The 19616-nt window shown below is 40.3% G+C and overlaps 1 protein-coding gene and 1 long non-coding RNA gene across 5 annotated transcripts in view; one reads left to right on the plus strand and one right to left on the minus strand.

The window, feature by feature from the left end:
• LOC110985531 (uncharacterized) overlaps nt 1-3103 on the plus strand; it is a 34171-nt gene extending 31068 nt beyond the window's left edge. For all 4 annotated transcript variants that reach the window (XR_015424656.1, XM_087134121.1, XM_087134122.1 and 1 more), the window contains one exon: nt 1924-3103. Coding sequence is in view for 3 of the 4 variants with exons in the window: in XM_087134121.1 (XP_086990247.1) it covers nt 1924-2052 (129 nt within the window). In the remaining variant the exon portion in view is untranslated. The remainder of the gene's footprint in view (nt 1-1923) is intronic.
• LOC110985524 (uncharacterized) lies at nt 2767-19400 on the minus strand. The gene is made up of 5 exons (XR_002599005.2): nt 19335-19400; nt 15961-16055; nt 13258-13359; nt 4112-4192; nt 2767-2896 (listed from the first exon to the last, which is right to left on the minus strand). It is a non-coding gene; the product is annotated as an uncharacterized LOC110985524 (long non-coding RNA).
• Between the last annotated feature and the right edge of the window lie 216 nt (nt 19401-19616).

Consider the following 19616-nt stretch of genomic DNA (forward strand, 5'->3'; position numbering starts at 1 on the left):
AATAACGGTAATTACATGTGCGAGATTTTAAGAGCCCTAAGCAGTCCACTTCATTTAAGCTAACTAATTTAGAAATCCTATTCTGAAAAGTTCCAAACCTGCAACTTTTCAAAAGTCAGCAAACCAAACTCGAAGCAAATTATTATCAATTATTTTTGGTACGATTCACTTGATGTTTGCTAATTACTGGAGATACTTCTGGCTTAATTGAATTTCTCCACTCAAAATGTTTAAACAATTCTGACGGCATTTATGTTACGCAAAATTAGGGTCTCAACAAAATCCAATGATTGGAGGTAATGGAACAGATAATTGTATTTTTTGAAGTTCAACATTACCTGTTTACATCAAACACTTGAAATAAAACTACACTGACGTAAGGCTTGACTTTTAACTTTGTTGTGGTATGAAACGTGACTTGGAAGTGACCAAAAAGACCTGTTATTTGACTTCCAAGGTGACATGAAACTTTCTTGAGACTTGAAGAAAATGACAAGATAACGACTCTTCCCTTTTTTGTCTTCCTTAATTCATTGTTCCTCTTGTTGCAAGTACCACCAATGCAACATTGATGCACCCTCAACTTCTGTGATGTGTTCCCAATGGACACTGGAACTGGGGGAGGGTGGGTGGTGGGGGGGGGTCGCGGCGCGTGGGGGGGAGGGGGGGCCCCGCTGCGCGGGGTTGGGTCGCGGCGCGTGGGGGTAGGGTGGGTCCCGCTGCGCGGGGGTGGGTCGCGGCGCGTGGGGGTAGGGTGGGTCGCAGCGCGTGGGGGGGGAGGGTGGGTTGTGCTGCGCGGGGGTGGGTCGCAGCGCGTGGGGGGGAGGTGGGGTCGCGGCGCGTGGGGGTAGGGTGGGTCCCGCTGCGCGGGGGTGGGTCGCGGCGCGTGGGGGTAGGGTGGGTCGCCAGCGGGGGGTGGGTTGTGCTGCGCCGGGGGTGGGTCGCGGCGCTGCGGGGGAGGGGTGGGCTGAAGCATGGGTCCGGGTGTGCGTCATGCAAGAAAAAGTCAGCACTTTGTTATATAAATCAACAAGTAATCTCCTTTTTCAAATGTTGCACCCCACGCGCCGCCACCCCACCCCCCACGCGCCGCAACCCACCCCCACAACCCACCCTCCCCCACGCGCCGCGACCCACCCCCCACGCGCCGCCCACCCCCACCCCCACGCACCGCGACCCACCCCCACGCGCCGCGACCCACACCCTGCGCAGCGCGACCCACCCTCCCCCACGCGCTGCGACCCACGCGCCGCGACCCACCCCCAACTCCCCGCGACCCACCCCCGCGCGCCGCGCCCCACCCCCCGTGCAGCGCAACCCCACGCGCCGCGACCCGCGCTGCGCAACCCACCCCCCACCCCAGTTCCAATGTCCATTGGGAACACAACACAGAAGTTGAGGGTGCATCATGTTGCATTGGTGGTACTTGCAACAAGAGGAACAATGAATTAAGGAAGACAAAAAAGGGAAGAGTCGTTATCTTGTCATTTTCTTCAAGTCTCAAGAAAGTTTCATGTCATTGTGGAGGTCAAATATCAGGTCTTGTTGGTCACTTCCAAGTCACGTTTCATACCACAACAAAGTTAAAAGTCAAGCCTTACGTCAGTGTAGTTTTATTTCAAGTGTTTAAAATTGGCCAAGCAATGTCAAACTCCAAGGAATTATATGGTTTTTTGCCGTACAGTTTAAAGAGTTTTGAATTACCTCAGATGCATTGAATTATGTTGATGAGGTCCTAACTTTCATTTAATATTAAACGCCGTCACAATCCTTGAAATTGTGGGGATGAAAATTCAAGTAAGAAGCCAAAAGTATCTCCAAACAACATCAAGTAAATGTTAATACAAAACATTTGTCACGGTAATTTGTTTTCCACTTTGTTCTGCCGACTTAAAAATTTGTATTTTTCTATTCCAACTGCAGATTGTGAAGGAAGAGACAAGATGGACCTTTGAGCATCTCAGAGTACTAACTCATTGCCAAAATGAAATGAATAAAGTTTTACGGCTTTTAAAAATCTTTTTATTCACAGTTTCTGATGAGTTTGATTAAAAAATTGATAAACTACGATTTGAGGGCCACAAGTTTATTGTTGATGTCTTGGGTAACTATTTGACAAAGTAAAATGTGAATGCAAAGCCTTAAGAATAATTTGGACTGTTGAAGTAGGACCTCATCAATGCATGTACAATGCAATGCTCAGAAGAAATTCAGTAACCTCTGAACTGTACAGCTAAGTGTATTCCTTGAAGCTCTGTCGACTCTAAACACTTGAAGTAAAAACACACCAACATAAAGCTTGATTGTGACTTTGCTATGATGTGAAACTTGACTTTAAACTGACCCCAAAACCTGAGATTTGATAACCACAAATCACACATGTACATGTTTGCAGCGCCAGTAAATAAATTGACCCAAATAAATTAACAACTCATACAGCGTTTTGTGTTTTTCTGCTGCTAAATTTTTGGTGGGTTATGAAAACAAGCAGCCAGGATCTGCAACGCCAAGATTTGAAAATGGTACATAAAAACTGGCAAATTTACCCGCTTCTGTTTTCGGTGGTGTGCATGAAAATTAACCGACATCGGCATAGGTCCTTGCATCTACATGTACATGTATGAAGTGACATGAAACATTCTTGAAACAAGAAGAAAATGACTTGATAACAACTCACCCCTTTCTAACCTTCCTGAATTCATTGCTCCGCCGGTCACAAGTACAACCAATGTAACATTGATGCAGCCCACCAACCTGCACTGTGTTCCCTAATGGCCACTAGAACGCGTAGCGAAGTAGAGCAGGTGCACGCTGACGTCTTCTGGTTCCCAGACCTCCGTTGATGGTAGCACAATGAGGGTAGACTGCTTTGGCTGTGCTAGGCACTCTTGGAATTCTGAAAGCAAGTTTAAAAATTGAAGGGTTTTGAGACTGAAGTATGCAATCACTACGTGTACCAAATGTGAAACTTGTAAAGAGTTTTACACTTTCATTAGAGTGACACAGACGATGTATAAAACTATTAAAGATTTACATTTGAAATGCATGTACAGTAATTTGGCAGTTTCCAATAAATTGAGAGGGTAAATATACAAACCAGGAAGGCAATTTGTCAGTGTTCAAGCTTTTCTATCGGCTCAGTTCAGATCAAACACCAGGTACATATTGGGGTACATGTACATGTCTTTTTCCTTCCTCCATGATGCACTACAGAAATGTGTTGGCTTTTTGGATGCTGCTTTCTGACTATTGAAGACCTGGGTCTTATTACATAACAAGTCATAGACCAGAAGAAAGGACAGTGCCAAAGCATTGTGTGCAACCAGCTTGATAGCCCTCATTAGCCATGCAGGTCAAATTTGAATTTGAGTAGTGGAAGAGGTGACTGGACATGCTCAATCCTGCCAGCAAAGCCCTACTTTTGCAGTTGACACATTTGGTAACCATGAATGCTGTAAGGTTCAGATAACTATATCAAAAAACGTTTTGGCGGGTCGGGTGGTGGGCTAGTGAGTGAACTAGTTGGGATGAAAAGGGAAAAGCCTAAAAAAAAAATTTGAATAAAAAAATGGCAGGAAACAAAAACAAGCACATTTCTTGGTGCAGGGAAAAGTTACCTTTTGGGGAAAGGAATTTAAAAAACATACAGAACCAACATCTTTCAAAATTTCCAAAATTAAGGCCTTCCATAGAAATCACATAGCATCCTCGCTGAATTACATGTAAATGTACAAGGTATTCTGACCAATTCTTAAGTTCTGCAGATCACAGGGATGAGATTAGGGGATGCAGAAAAATTCACAAACTATGCAAAAGGTTGTTTGAATCACATGACAAATACTCAGTCGTTTGGTTGTCTTGACGTGAAATCTTTCTTGGCTGCTTATGGAGTTATAACGATGAGCACAAAAGGAGAAAAGCTATCACTTGAGTCTAATGCCGATATGACAAACTCAACCGGGGGAGTCTGAATTTCAGAAAGCCAGATTTATTGCCTACAACCCTGTGACCTGGGTTCTAATCCCTCCCAGGTCGACATGCACTGAAGCGAACAAAACCTCTTTAAATTGGTCAGAAAATCTTGTGCTGTAAATAGAACGAAAGAATTTACCTTTTCAAAGTCTAAGAACTCTTGTCCAAAATAGAGAGAGTAGCCCTTCTGGTGTCTACGAAGGCAGTGTCTCTCACCAACCTGAGGGAGAATCAAAGTAATAATCATGCAATTAGTTTAATTGTGGGCAAGAAATAAGCTTCTTTGTACCGGTTCATTGTGCTGCATCTTCATGGATCTATCCCGAGTACAAACAATTCAATTTATGGGCCTTCAAAGATGCTACCCAAATAAACCAGCAATTTACATGTATCGGTTCCAAAAAGTGACATCACACACAGTCTTTGAATGATTTTAACAGAAAACTGGAAGATGATACATTAAGCTGAAGCTTCATTATTTCATTTTGCTTCTAAAGGTACTTCAACAAATTCATCTAGGTGAATCTGATTTGGCATGATAGCTTGGGCTGAAAATCTGCATTGGCAACAAAAGACCCTGCATTCATTAGAAGCAAAAAGTCGAATGTTAATGTTTAGCACCAGCCGATATGTTTCTTTCTCTAACATAAAACAGGCAGTGGAAATCAGACTGTGAACTAGTCCCCAGTTGTTATTAAGACTGTGATGATATCAACATTGACCAGTGCCATGAATTGCCAAAAAATCTCAAAATATTCACTTTTGTGGCCACTTGCATGCAAATTTTGTTCTTGTTGCAATCCTTGCGCATCTGTGTTGCACAAACTAGTCTGGTATCCTATGTACGTACATGTATGCTGTACACAATGTATGTCAACAGACCATGCTTCACTGAGATTAATGGAAGGAGCACAAGCCACCAGACACGGATGAGAGTCTCATCAAAGTTTCAATCTAAAAGTATCACAATTTTTCAGTAAAAATTTCTGCTAGTTCATCCAAAAAGGAAGCTCTTTCTCTTTTAATGGGTGTACACAAACTTTCCAGTTTAATTATAGTGACCGATGGAAGCATGATTACCATACCATGGGGCACACACATACCGGTAGTCAGTGGTAGTGGCTGGCTCCATGGGAATTGTTTTTGGGGGAGGGGTACTTTCCTAGGGAAGGGTGCAAAGCACTTAGTTAAAAAAATTATAACTAATTATCGGCTGGAGGGGGGTCAATTTTGATGTTGTTTCAAGCAACTTGGTTATTTTCACCCCCTTTTATCTCTGTTGTTTTAGTTAGCATTTTTTCCCTTTTTTCTCGGGGGAAAGCACCCCCATGCGACGCCCATTGCTGGCTCGTGGCAATCCAATGAAGCTGATACAGAATGATATGGCAGGGATTTTATGCATCAGCTGTTGCATCTGGCATTTTCACTATTTAATTTTCCAATTTCATCATTCTATTCAGCAATTTCACCATTCCATTTGGTGGTTTCACCACTTTATTCTGCAGTGTCACTTTTGCATGATCCCACAATGTCACGATTATATTTGGCAATTTTGCCATTTGATTCTTCTTTGCGTCATTCAATTTTGTAGTTTGACCATTTGTAATTTCACTATCCAATGCGGTGATTTTGGGATTACTTTTTCTTTGATGTCACGATTTCGTTCTACAAATGTATTGTGCAGAGATTTTATCTTTTTGCCTTTCAAATTTTTTGAAAACAGTTTTCTTTGCAAAGACATCCTTTTGTTTTTCCACCATAGGCAAGTATATCATTCCATTCCATGTGTTGACACAGCTACTCAATTTTAGGCAAAATCATTGTACTCAGTAAACTACTCGTAGAAAATGGCAAAGTCTTATGCTGCAAAGGATGAAGGTGTGTGGGAGCAACTAGTGACAGAGACACAGGGGATATGGCCAAGTCTACCAGGGGATGAACAAAGGTCATCCACTGGCCCAGATGATGAGAGACCCAGCAACTCCTCATCTGTATAATAATTTATTTATGCATAGACTATGAATCACAACCACATCCTATACTTCCAGGGGCAGGAGTCCCAAAGGGACCATGAAGTCACTGGAATCTGGTCACGTTAGCATGTCTGACTTGACAGCACACCCCCAAACCCAACATGGTGGGGAGAAATTGATGGGTGTAGTGAAGCTACTGAAATGTAGCTTGGTGAGAGCTTATGCCCTTCAAGATGGCAACATTCAATATTCAGGCACTTCATGCTCCCAGGAGTGTTACATGTACATGCACATGTACATATAAACTATGGGGACCTGGGTTGAAAAGCTGGCATGGAACATGAGGGTACATGTACATGGAGTTGAGATACATGTATGTGGGATACAGGATCACTATCAAGTGCACCAAGACATAAGCAACGATATTGATCACTTTCGTACTGAACTTGACTACAATGTACAGTACACAGTGTCAGCAAGGAGTAGGCCTTATACTTGTGTATACTGTACATGTACATACCGTACTCAATTGTTACAGGTGGTGTAGGGATATGATGAGCAGACAGAAGACAGAAGCTCCTGATAGGACTGAGCCAAATATCGGAATCGGGTCATCATTTAAGAATCATGATCCAGGGCAACTTTGCTCTGATCAGCGTCATTTATGCCCTAGGGGAATGCACGGAGAGTGACATGAAGATCCAGTTCTACAGTGTCCAACCAGTTCCCAAAGACAGCTAACATGAACACAACTTCCTTACTGTTCTTGGAGATATCAACACACAACGTAGTGAGGATGATGCGCTCCTCACATACATTTATAAAGGCTGGTTCATAATTCAGGCCATGAGGTGAATTTCTCTTTTAAAAAGCTGGCCCTCTCTGCAACTAGGACTCCAATGTTAATTTACACCCCAGGGAAGGCGTCCTTATCTACTATCAATTATGCCATCCATCAACACACTGTGGGTGACCAGTGGGACCTTCTGCCGGATCTACTTTTCTACAACCGCCACGCGCCACCAATGTGTAGACTGTCTTATTTCATCCGTACACACAACCAAACATTCATTGTGCATGGTGTGTGTGCACTGTGGTTGGGCTTACATTTACGTGTACATGGTACTAGTCCAAAGGCAAATATTTTGATGTGTCTTGCTTGGGAAACTCGACCAGAAAAATTCGATAATCATGGCTTTAATTAAAGGAAGCTTTCATTGAGTTTTGAAGTACATGTATAGTCTCCTCTCATAGAGAAGTACATGTTGATTGAATGGAATGAATTGAAAAACAAAACACACCAAAAAGCTAGAAGGCAGCCAAATGGAGGCCTTTTTTTATAGGAAGCGACTTAATACTAGCCCGTGAAACCTGGTGCGCTACTTTTTTTCAGTAGCTGGGGGATCAATGATTCATGAAGAGGGGACAATGCAATACACCATTTGAGACATTTCAAAAGCGGAATCCATTACGTCGCTTCGATAGCTTCGTTGGTAGTGATTTGAACTACAGATCCATAGTTTGAATCCGACCCATTTGTGCTATTCATTTTCCAATTTTATCATTGTGTTTGGGATTTCCTTTTTCAATTGATGCAGAAACAGAGTCCAAGCATGAACCCTCTAAGAGTCTTGAGAAAAATAGCAGACCAGGTTTCACGGGTTAGTATCTAGTCACTTCCTTTTTTATAAGCTGGTGCACAGATTTTAAAGAACAAATTTCAAGGAGGACAGAGAATAGTATTTTTATATCAGTAAATTATTTTTCGATGGATCATCCCAGATTTTTACATATAAAAAAACAATTTTTTTCATTTTTGAATCTGAAAGGTCGACTGATCTGAGTACCAACTTACAAAAAACAAAAACAACAAATAAAAACACTTTCCCTTAACCCATGACCAATCACGCTGGCCCTGGTTCCCATATGTACGGCATCAGGAGCGCTTGTAAAGGCTGGCACCAAATAGACGGAAGTTTTGTCTACCAATGAGTTAAAGTATTCCCCCCGATGATTATCATGTGATCAAATGTGGTCAAAAGGGGCTATGATGAACCTACAGAAAAGTGGCTGTAGACTTAAAGATTAGGCCTCTGATGATGCACGTCGGGAATGAAAACGAAATAAAACATGGGCCTTTTCAAACAAAATTGATTGTTTTGTTTGTGGACCTTACAAGGTGCCCATGGGCGTTTATACCGCAGCTCAAATGTCAATAAAATAAAAACAGTATTGCTTTATAGAGCTACATGTAAAATAAGCTACCAAAATTTCTTAAAATCGAGGCCACGGAGGTTTGCTTTTCTTCCTCCATAAATAGACAAATCATCGATATGGTTGCCTAAAATACAGATCATTTTGTTGAAAAAGCATTCTGACAGCAAAATTTAGTGCATAACTTTATCTGTCTTTTCAATGATGAAGCAGAATTCTGACGGTGATGTTTAGTGCACACTTTGATCCGCTCTCCCAATAAGTGGCAGAATTCCAACAACGAAGTTAAGTGCAGACTATGATCCATCCTCCCAATAAGGGGGCAGAATTCCGATAACGAAGTAGAGTGTGTACTATGATCCGCCATCCCAATAAGGGGGCAGAATTCCAACAACAAACTTTTTGTATACTATGATCCGCTCTCCCAATGAGGGGCAGAATTCCGACAACGAAGTTAAGTGCAGACTATGATCCACAAGGGGGCAGAATTCCGATAACGAAGTAGAGTGTGTACTATGATCCGCCATCCCAATAAGGGGGCAGAATTCCAACAACAAACTTTTTGTATACTATGATCCGCTGTCCCAATGAGGGGCAGAATTCCGACAACGAAGTTAAGTGCAGACTATGATCCACAAGGGGGCAGAATTCCGATAACGAAGTAGAGTGTGTACTATGATCCGCCATCCCAATAAGGGGGCAGAATTCCGACAACGAACTTTTTGTATACTATGATCCGCTCGCCCAATGAGGGGCAGAATTCCGACAACGAAGTTAAGTGCAGACTATGATCCACCCTCCCAATAAGGGGGCAGAATTCCGATAACGAAGTAGAGTGTGTACTATGATCCGCCCTCCCAATAAGGGGGCAGAATTCCGACAACAAAGTTAAGTGCACACTATGATCCACCCTCTCAATAAGGGGGCAGAATTCCAACAACACAGTTTAATGCGCACTATGATCCGCGCCCTCCCAATAAGGGGGCAGAATTCTGACAACGAACTTCAGTGCATACAATGATCCGCCTTCTCAATACCAAGGCAGAATTTCCCCAACGAAGTTACTGTACTTTGATCCGTCATTCACGTACCCAATGTATTTGGCAACGTCAGCGCCATCTATGTCCGTGAGAAAATTCTTAGCAACTAATTGTTTTGCTGCATGATGTTCAGATCAAGGCACTGGTGAGTGGCAACTTGAGCCGAAGCCCATATGTAAGTTATAGCACAGTACACATTCAGCCAGCTGGCCACATCTACTCACTCTAGTGACGTGTGCTGCATAGCTATCACAGATCACTTCAACTAACCAAAGCTTAGAAGTGAAGCTTCAAGCTAATTCCCAGGAGATAAATCATTTATCATCCTCCCTTGCAAATATATGCAAGAGATGTTAGGTACCTTACTAGACAAAAATCAATGGCCCGATACAGCTTTGACAGTCAGCCAAGATGCTGCCCAAGAATACTTTGAGAATGAATTTTTTAGTCAGCAGGGTGCCTGCTAATGTATGACCCACAACAAAGGTTTGAGCTGGCCAGTAACATGGTGGCCAGCTCTCCCCATGCCGCTGGTCAGGGCGACTAATCTTCCTTGAGGAGATATGTACGATACCACTGAGGCGTCACAGGCCCAGAAGTGATTCCTAGTTTGGCTGACAGAACTATTAAAGCAGTTACATTGCCAATAAAAAAGGAGGTCTACTTGACCATTGCTGATAAATACGCCTCACCGGCTAAAACAGCAGCCCTGGCATCACCCTCCCCCCCCCCAGTCAATCCCGATTTGTGGGCAATGATTCTGGAGACCCGTAGGTCTAAAGATGGGGCCCTTCAGCAATTACAAAAACATGTCATTAAGGGCATCTTGCCATTCGTTTGTATCCTCATGGATTTGGGAGAATCCGCAAAGTCTGCTGTCCAGCATCAGATTGCAAGAATCAAAGAACTGGCCCTCGATGGCATTAGTTTGGCAGACATTGCCTTGTATCAGATCAGCATGAAACGCAGAGACAAGCTGAAACCATGCCTGAATCCAATGGACAGAGTTTGTGCTCCAACTCCATACCAGTTTCTGAACTGCTGTTTGGGGAGGACCTAAATGCTTCTAATAATGAAGCAAGTAAGCGCGGCCTATAAAGCTGGCCAGAAGTTGACTTCATCTGATGCCAGCAAATAACAAGGGACAGGCCATCATTTTGAAACAAACCCTCACAGATTCTGAGGTTCACCTCAAGGTCGATCAAATTCTGGCCGGGACCGCCCTAATTACGGGCACTCACTAATTACAAGCGGTTACCATAGAGGGCTTAACTGGGGTAAGCATACCCAATCCAGGCCAGCAGAATCAAGCCATGCAGCCTCTGAAGCAAACAACTATTATGTTTTGATACCTTCTTGCTCATCTGATAGTCCAGTGAACACTGGACACTTGAGATATTTCCAAAAAAAAAATTAATCTCAGATTGCTTTGGGCAGATGGATAAGGCAGACATTTTCTGGTTGTCAGATTGATTTCATTGTTTCTGTCAACAAGAAACCGGATAAACCGTAACGTCTTCAACCTCAGTAAGGGGGATGACATGTGTGTTAAGTGAAGCCCAAGGGGTAGCTCTACATGAAATCTTAAAATCGGCAGACTGGACAAAGGTTAATACCTTTGCTCATTTTTGTCTCAGAGCAGTGGAAGAACCATCATTTGGAAAAGCAGTTCTAAATACATAAAGCCGATGAACCCATCAATATAACTGACGTATATGCCACTGTGTTTGGACTCCATTTGTCGTTTATTACAGTCTCCTTCAGCTTTGAACATGCAAACCCTTTGAAGACTTGTACAAATGTTATGTGATAGAATTCCTAAATTATGTCAATGTATGAAATATAATTGAAATTCTATAAATAATAATTATAGTACAAGTTAAAGCGGGTTCCCACCCCACTTTCAGCATGAATCGAGCAAGGATAGGTTTTCCCACCCTGAATCTACTAGTTACTGGCTTCTTTCTTAATTTGCCTCTCAGAAAAGATGCCTCACGCCATCCTGCCTTGGTTTATATACTGGGGCCATGCACGTTGACTTATTTGAATATCACGGCAAAAAAGCTTTGAATATATTGACTGGTTTGCATGCCCATCGCATGGAAAGGAATGCAAGCCCTCTGAAGACTTGCACTTCATTATATTCTTAGAATTCCAATTATATTTCATACAATATATACATATTAGTGCCCTCATTGCCAAGATCTTCATATAATACAGGATGTTGCTCCATTGACTACGGCCTGCCTTTGATCCTCTGCTCAGAACTTGGCAAAAGCATACGACAATTCAATGGACAGTGGCACCCAGAATATTAGAAAGAGGGAATAAGTGCAAAGCCTACCAGCAGTGTCGATACACCTGTATCAATTTCACAACCATGGTGCACAGAGGGAAATGATACACATACATGAATATTCATGTATGGAGTTCTGCAGAAGGTGCCTAGACAGTTGTACAGTAGAAGGCTACGAGAGTACATGTGCTTGTGCCAAGGTGCTCTCTCCTGATGGAGAGACCCGGTACGTTGAGCTCCTGATGATTGCAGTACAACAGGGCAACAAACTACATGTATTTCAAGATGTACTCTGCGTCAGGGAGACGTCAATCGTAATTACAGGTTTTGCCTTACCCAAAATGCAACATATTTTCATAAACACTGTATTCTCAGAGCTACTGAGTATAGCACTGAGTATACAGTGTTTATGAATAGACGTCAGGTAAGGGCAAAAACCTGAAATTAAAATTGACAAGTAGACAGGTTAGCCTTTAACACTGAAGACACAGCAGGCGCCACAGGCGATGGGACAGTGTTGAAGGTACATGTAGTGGAGGAATTTAAGTACGTTATGGAGCATACACATTGTACATCACATCCTAGACTTTTTGGAGCTGGTGTGGCAAAAATGTCGGGTTAAGCCAATTAGGGCAATCAGAAATACCCGTGTAGCATGTACAGCCTGCCTACATACATGTATGTACATACATTTCGTGCAGTGGTCACTGCGGAATGGTACAGTGATCACGCTGTGGGATTTTCATCCTATTTTGACTTATTCTACTAATAATTGTTCAGGTACATGTAACTACCGTATTTATCAAAGATCTTCCAGGATTTTTTTCATTCTTTGATTGGAAATATCCACTGCAAATTATATTGCCAATTGCATCTGGCAACTGTGATGTAATTATGAAAAAGGATCGCAGAATTACCCAAACATATTGCAAAATGCGATGTGATACAGGGGAGATCCCTCACTGTTGTTGGTAAAACATGCTCTTTGGTTCAGAAAATATTAAAACAGCGCAAAATGATGTTTATTATGATCAGAAATGCACCACTTATAAGTGACAAGAAAAAGACATCAAAAAAATCAGAATGCAATCTTGAGTGAAACCCAATGTATACTGTTATTATATAGCTTGCCTATCGACTCATCTGCCAACATATTTGGAACTTTTAGCTTAACTTAAAGTTTGAGTATCTCACTTTTTGCTCGATTTTGCTAAGGTTCAACTTAATGAGATTTTACTGTAGTGATTCATGTAATAAGATAAATGTACTAGCGCATGTACACGTATGTACATGTATGTAGGTAATTCCAGAAATTAGGGACATTTTATGTCCGTCTTACACATGACCTTTGTTATTTGACATGGAAATCACACCAGAATTGTTTTCAAACTATTACTATTTATTTGGCAGGTAATTTGCATTAATTTATCGCTCTTGGAAATTAGAAAATGTGTTCTGAACTTACAAAATCAATCATATTTCAAATGTAACAGGGACACACAAAAAATGGAGCCCTAATTTCTGGAATTACCCATGTATGTTTCATTAAGTGACAATCCGCTACACTGAAAACTGGTGAGAAGCATCTCACCAGTTTTCAATGTGTACACTTATGTCTCGTAAGCTTTCTTCCTGGCCAAAACATTTTCATGATGCTTAAAAGTTTAAATCATGATACAAAATGAATGCCAACTTTCAAATTCAAATCTCACATTTCAATTTCCAACTCCAGTCAGAAATATTAACATGTACAGAATCTTACCTTTAGGACAAGTCCACGAACTGATGTTCCAGATAAACAGAGCACCCCTAGCTTCTACAGGCAAGCACATGTACATGTATGTAAGCAGTTGTTCTCCTCAACCTAAGGGACAATCAAAGAAATACATGTAATCAAACCAATAATCCATTTTTGATTGTGGACAAGAAATAGATACTTCCCTGTATGTTGTGCCACACCTTCACACATCTTTCAAAACACATACAGGTACAACTCACCAGAAAAACTGAGTGCTCAAAGTCAGATGAAATTTAATTCAAACCTGATTTGCCTAGCAACAAATTTTCAGCTTTCTTAAGCTGAAATCTCATAATGTTAAACCCTACACTCTGTTTAACTGACGTAACTCCTTCCATTGAAAGAATAAGATTCTATGAAAGAAGCCAACAGGAGTCAGAGAGGAGACAAATTTAGGCCTGTTTTTTTCACGCAGATCTGGTTGCAATAAGTGATCTGACATTGGTTCATTGACGTCAGAGCCCGCCTAATGGATGGGTTTAATAACTGTTTCTGAAATAAAATCTGATATAGACATTTTTGTGATATCATTTCAACTAACCCCCATCTCTGGTATACTACACGTAAACATGTACATGTGAAACAAACTACAAGGTATGAATTACTGAGAGCAATATTGCATACAGAGTGGAAAGCAGGGTTCTTTGATTTAATTTTTTGCTGACTTTGTAATCTGTAAACATCCACTTTCCACCAGGTTTCAAATCCGAAGGATTCTCCCCACGTACATGTACCTATTTTTCCCATTAATCAAAAGAACTTTTTTAATCTTTGGAAAAACAGTATACATGTATAAAATTTAGCCAATTTTTCTTTTCAACTATCCAACTAAAAAGAAGTATACATGTATGTACAGTATTTATTCAACATTTGATTTTTAAATTCTTGAGTGAATAAAATCACGATTTTTAAATCCATGATTTAAATAAATTGATTTAACCCTAACATCCTAGGGTGTATGTAATCGTATTGAAATTGGAGGATTTGGGACTGTTAGGGTTTTAGACCAACGCCAACGGTTTTAAAAGTTTTGAAAAGAAACTATTATTGTGTTTAGTTTGTAATAAATCATATATTCATTGCCAATTCATGTCTGTATCGCGTCTGTATTTTTGTAAAAGTTCTGAACGGTGTCTTTGAGTTTATGAAAAATTTCCACAATCTGACCGCTGGCGGCATCGTTGAAAAACAAAATTTGAATGATGTAATACCAGAGAAACAGCAAAACTAGTATCCGTGGCACGACTGGTTGCGCTACGAATGTACATGTGCATGAACATGAAGCTACATGTGCGTGCGCTGCGTACCAGGGATCGATCTTTGTGCCGGGTCTACTGTGTGGCATTATCTCTTTTCCATCAAGAGTTTGTGCTCCTTTCTTCATGATTAGCAATAATGCCAAAATCTTGCATTATTGGTGGACATACATGTATTAGAAATTCTGCGAAAGAACCAGGATTGAAATTCTTCGAGTTTGTGAAGAATGAGAGCATTCTTCATGTTCAAGCTGTCGACCGTGGCTACAGGTGCTATGCATGCCTAAAGCGCGCACACAGTGGTACAATGTACATGTACATGTATTTCCTCTCTACGGTAATACATCACAAAAATCAATATTTGTTAGATGCTAATGAGTCGTGACGACACATCCATTTTTACAATACTAGACTGGACTCAGAGGAAAAATGGGTACAAACACTGTGTTTTAATAAACATGTATTGCAAGGGAGATATTGATGTGTGGCACTTTTATTAGACTTGGCTCTTCTGAAATGGATTCAATATGAGAATAGCCTTTAGCTGCGTTGGAGTTGGTCTTTAATGCATTTCACCTTTGTGCCTTTATTGGACATAAAAACCACCAAATTACCAGACTTTCCTATTACACGTTCAACCGTGATAAGTTCAACCAGGGTTCTTCAAGTGGAACATGTCCTGTGAATTAGTTTGATGTCCAAATACAATACCATAAAATGCTACTCTCAAACAAGCGCAAATATTTTAAGTGCCTTTTTGCCTTAACCTTCACATCAGATAACTCAAATTTGATTTTCTCTCTTCCCTGAGGTTTGACTTATAATTAGGAGATTTAACTGTACTGAACAAGAAGTTATAGGCCTTCAAAGATGGTACTCAAATAAACCAGCCAACATGTGGTATAACTCCCAGCCACTGAAACAATTTAACAGGAAACTGTTTAAGATATCATGTTAAAATTTTAGTTTTCTTCCTTTTGCCCAGGGACATGTACTGTAAGACTTTATTCTGGGAACATGATTTGGCTTATAGGAGGGTCAAGTGTCTGGATTGGATTGGTAAAGAAAGACCCTGCATTTATGACCTGAGGAGTTGCACATTTCTTCAGGCTTGAGTTACAGTGCAATGGGCACTTTAGAAAAACTCTTGGCTTCATCACCAGAAATAGCCAACATGTGAACAGTAAACTAATTTAGGAAAATTCCAAATTGCCGCCAAGTGATGATCCACTAGCTTCTGACTTACAGACTCACTGGTTTTCAGTGTGTACCCTTCCCTAAGGCATTCCTAGCTACATTGGTTTTTAGAATGTTCCAACAATGGCAGTGAATAACGCTTTATGAATCGTGATATTAAAGGATTGCCAATTTTTAAATAAACTTCAGTCAGAAATACGCTGAAATATCTTACCAGTTTAAAAAATTCAAGAACTCTTGCTCTAAGTGGACAGGGCATCCCTTCTGCAGGCATCTACAATAGTGATGATGGCTGTGTCTCTCATCAACCTGAGGGAGAATCAAGAAATAAAAAGTAAAGATCTACTCCACAGACGAAATTGTCTACAAAACTGGTGAATGATCACTGTGCGCTCTTGAACAGTTTGGACATCCGATACTGACACTTACATGTAGTGATGACTTCAATTAACTTTTACTAACTACTGAGGGCGTTATCAAAAATATGGAGTCTGAAAAAAGTGTACTTTACAGTTTGAGATTTCTTTTGCCAATGGGCACGGATCTCAGCACTTTTTAAAAACTTTTTTCTACTAACAGACAAAGAGAAGTTTTGTTAATACTATCCAGATTAATTACTCGAATTAAGGCCAATTGCAATTTATTTGAAAAAATAAAGATTTACTGGAACTTGAAATTAAATTGCAAAATTGATAAATTAGGAGAACGAGAAAGAGGAAGTGGTGAGAACTCAAGATATGGCAAATAAAAGTGTTTTTTTCTCAAAATGTATCACCAAACTAAGCACAAAAATTGTTCCTAACTCAAAAGGCACCATCTGGCATTTACAGGACATGCGTAAGGTGACGCAAGTTTTACTACAGGCGATTTGATTCATCTGCAGATAACAGCATTCCTATCTCTTCAATGATGATGGGTTCTTCAAAATACATGTGTTTCATCTGGGATTTTAGTCACATTTCAACTACATGCAGTGGTAGTGAAAGAAAAGCCACAAAAAAATTTTGTTTAGGCCACAAAAAAAATTTTCAGTCTCTGGTCAGACCAAAGTTCCAGAATTGATGCAGCTTTTTTTTTGGGGGGGGTGGCTTTTTAAGATTGGCAACGGACACGGAAATGAGTGGCATATTTAATCAAAGAACAAAGGCTAGTAGTAGCACGTCGCACGTCATGCCGCCATTATTGATATCAGCTGGCTGCAACTTGTACATGTAACCTACCCATGGTCTACTGTTTATGTTCAACATCAACATTACGCAGTCGTAACAGATCTATCACCAGGTACAAGCTACCCACAGATTCATCTGGTTTCTTGAACAAATTGCCCTTCAGACTTGTGGCCAGGAATCCTACTCGCAAACATTTATGTGGTGCAGAAATAGAAAGTGCTGTTTTGAAAATTTAGAGGAAAAAATGGAAACCAAAAGTGACGCGCACGTTCAAAATCGACGCACACTGACCATAGACTGACTCTTTTTGGGGGGGCTTTAAGAAAAAATTGGGGTCAAAGTAGGTACACGTACACGTAAATGTGTGAATTATGGTGACTTGTGACATATGGGATTTTTTGCCAGACATGCCTGAAATGCAACATTCCAGAGTTTCTCATTCAGACAAAACTAAGTTTCCCTTAAAAGTTATAAAAGCGTTCAGAAAGTGATTACATGTCCTTAAAAAATGAAACAAAAATATTGCTAAGCATAGAAAATGGTGTTTTCAGACAAGTTTCATAGGTTTTCCCACAGGGGCTTTAAGTGTTGTCGTACAGGTATATGTATGTGGAACTCTTGCCCTGGTTTCTTTGTAAACATGGTAAAGGTAAAACTATAATAAATTTTTGTAAACTTTTGGGTTGTATTACACAGAAGTCAAACCTGGACATCAGTTGTAATAGTGTACTGAAGACTGGCATCAAAGCTACATATGGTACAATGTATTGTAGGTCATGATGTACAAGTAAGTGTACCGTACATGTAGGATAGGTTACTATATTATTGGGGTAGTTATCACATTTCCAGATCGAAACAAGGATTGCTCACTCACCTTCATGAATTACCCTGTCCTTTTAGCTCTTACTTTTTAAATTGATTCATATGATTTTGTTTGTGATTCAATTTATTTTCCTCCACAATACAATGTAGCTCAGAAAATCTGCCCACTCACCATATACAAGCAAAGGTAGAGTCTCTATTATCACGGTATCAAGAAATAGTTTCTACCATGGCCTTTACAGCACTTTGTTTATAAATAAATGAGGATAAACACAATGATTTAGTTTTCAGAGAAAACAAAATAACTTCAATTTGTGATAAAGTTCCATTTATGTGTAATTTACTCCATATTATCCAGTCTTCTCCTTAAAGATACCCTTCACAGAAAGACAGAGATGGGAATAACTGCAGTGTGTCACCTTACACTTATTAATCCGGCATGGAGTAACGTCATTTTTTTCACCTGAACTTTTTACCCAAATCTTAAATGCAGCAACAACTTTGACATTCATTGGTGTTTGCCGAAGGAATAATAAATATTCGGGTACCGCAAATTTCATTTTCTTGGAGGACTCATTCTTTTATCATTATCTGAAACAATTGTTAAAAGTGTCTGCATTGTGAATTCCAGTTCACTGAGATTTAGGAAAGAATTCCATATACGAAGTTCACTTTTTAGGAGAAATTTTTGCTCCAGGACAGATTTAGATTTATAACCATATCATCGGACCTGAACTATTTAATCTAAAATTAAGTTTAAAAATTCTAAATATCCACTGAAAAATTCTTCTAGTTTTGTAAGAAGAGAAAAAAAAATTGTGACAAAAATGCCAACGTAATCATTCGCTATTAATTGCCCCCGAGGGTAAAAGGGAATGAGTTCCTTATACGGACACCAGTAATTATTCCCTACAGTGACTTACATGTATAAGCCATCAGAGAGCAAAAACATGTCAAGAAAAGTTCAATTTACATGATTTAGGAGGGAAAATCCAAGTCCTTTACTTAGAAAACACTTACAATTTTTGCGACCAGTCTTATAGGGTTGACAGAGTGTCAAGTGGCAGTATATGGTACTCTTTCCGGTAAAAGTACGATTGATACACGTCTATTGTAAAAGAGATTGGGGCACGCTTTACGCAGAAGCCCTTATTTTGACTTCCAAAAAAATGGGCACTTTCACGGTTAAAATGTGTCTTAGACTTTAGATACCTTTGGTCCTTTGGGAAGTGATATACGTATGGGAACCCAGCAACAGATATCCAAGGGCAGGGCGGTGTTAGAAATAACACTGACACGGTGAAGGAAAATTTAGAAAATTTGGAAAAATTACATCTTTTGTCAAACATTATTAAAACTTACGGAAACTTGCAGACTTTTTCACTCAGTTTTGGGAACTCACTGGCAACGCAAAATTCAATACCGCGATAATAGAGTTACGAGTAGGTCTATTTTGTTTCAATTAACTACATGTCCTTGTCGAAATAGTTTATCCAAGCACTCCACTAATGCATCAGAAATGACAGGAGGCAAACAAAAAGTACATTTTCGGTCATTAAGAGGGTAAAACCAGCATTTTGGTCATGTAAAAACTTACCGCAAGAAAACTCTCCTCGTGTGGCGTTCTCTTTTCAAATTTAGTGCGCGTGCGCTAAGTGATGGTGGGGCACTGTTTGTGCATAGGATTCCAAATAATGCTGAGACGTCTAGGTACTTGATATTTATCGTCTGCTGGAAAAAGGTCGGAAAAGGCACAGTGGTGGCCAATTAAAATAACAATTTAGTGCCTGTAGTCTACATCCGGTAGACGTAGACCGAAAAAAGTATTACAAACAATAAATGATTTTTAAAAAATGTTAATAAGTAATAATATGCGAAA

The sequence above is a fragment of the Acanthaster planci genome, linkage group LG03 (assembly GCF_054643075.1).
Source record: "Acanthaster planci isolate LZ-2023a linkage group LG03, COTS_SCS, whole genome shotgun sequence".
Lineage (NCBI taxonomy): Eukaryota > Metazoa > Echinodermata > Asteroidea > Valvatida > Acanthasteridae > Acanthaster > Acanthaster planci.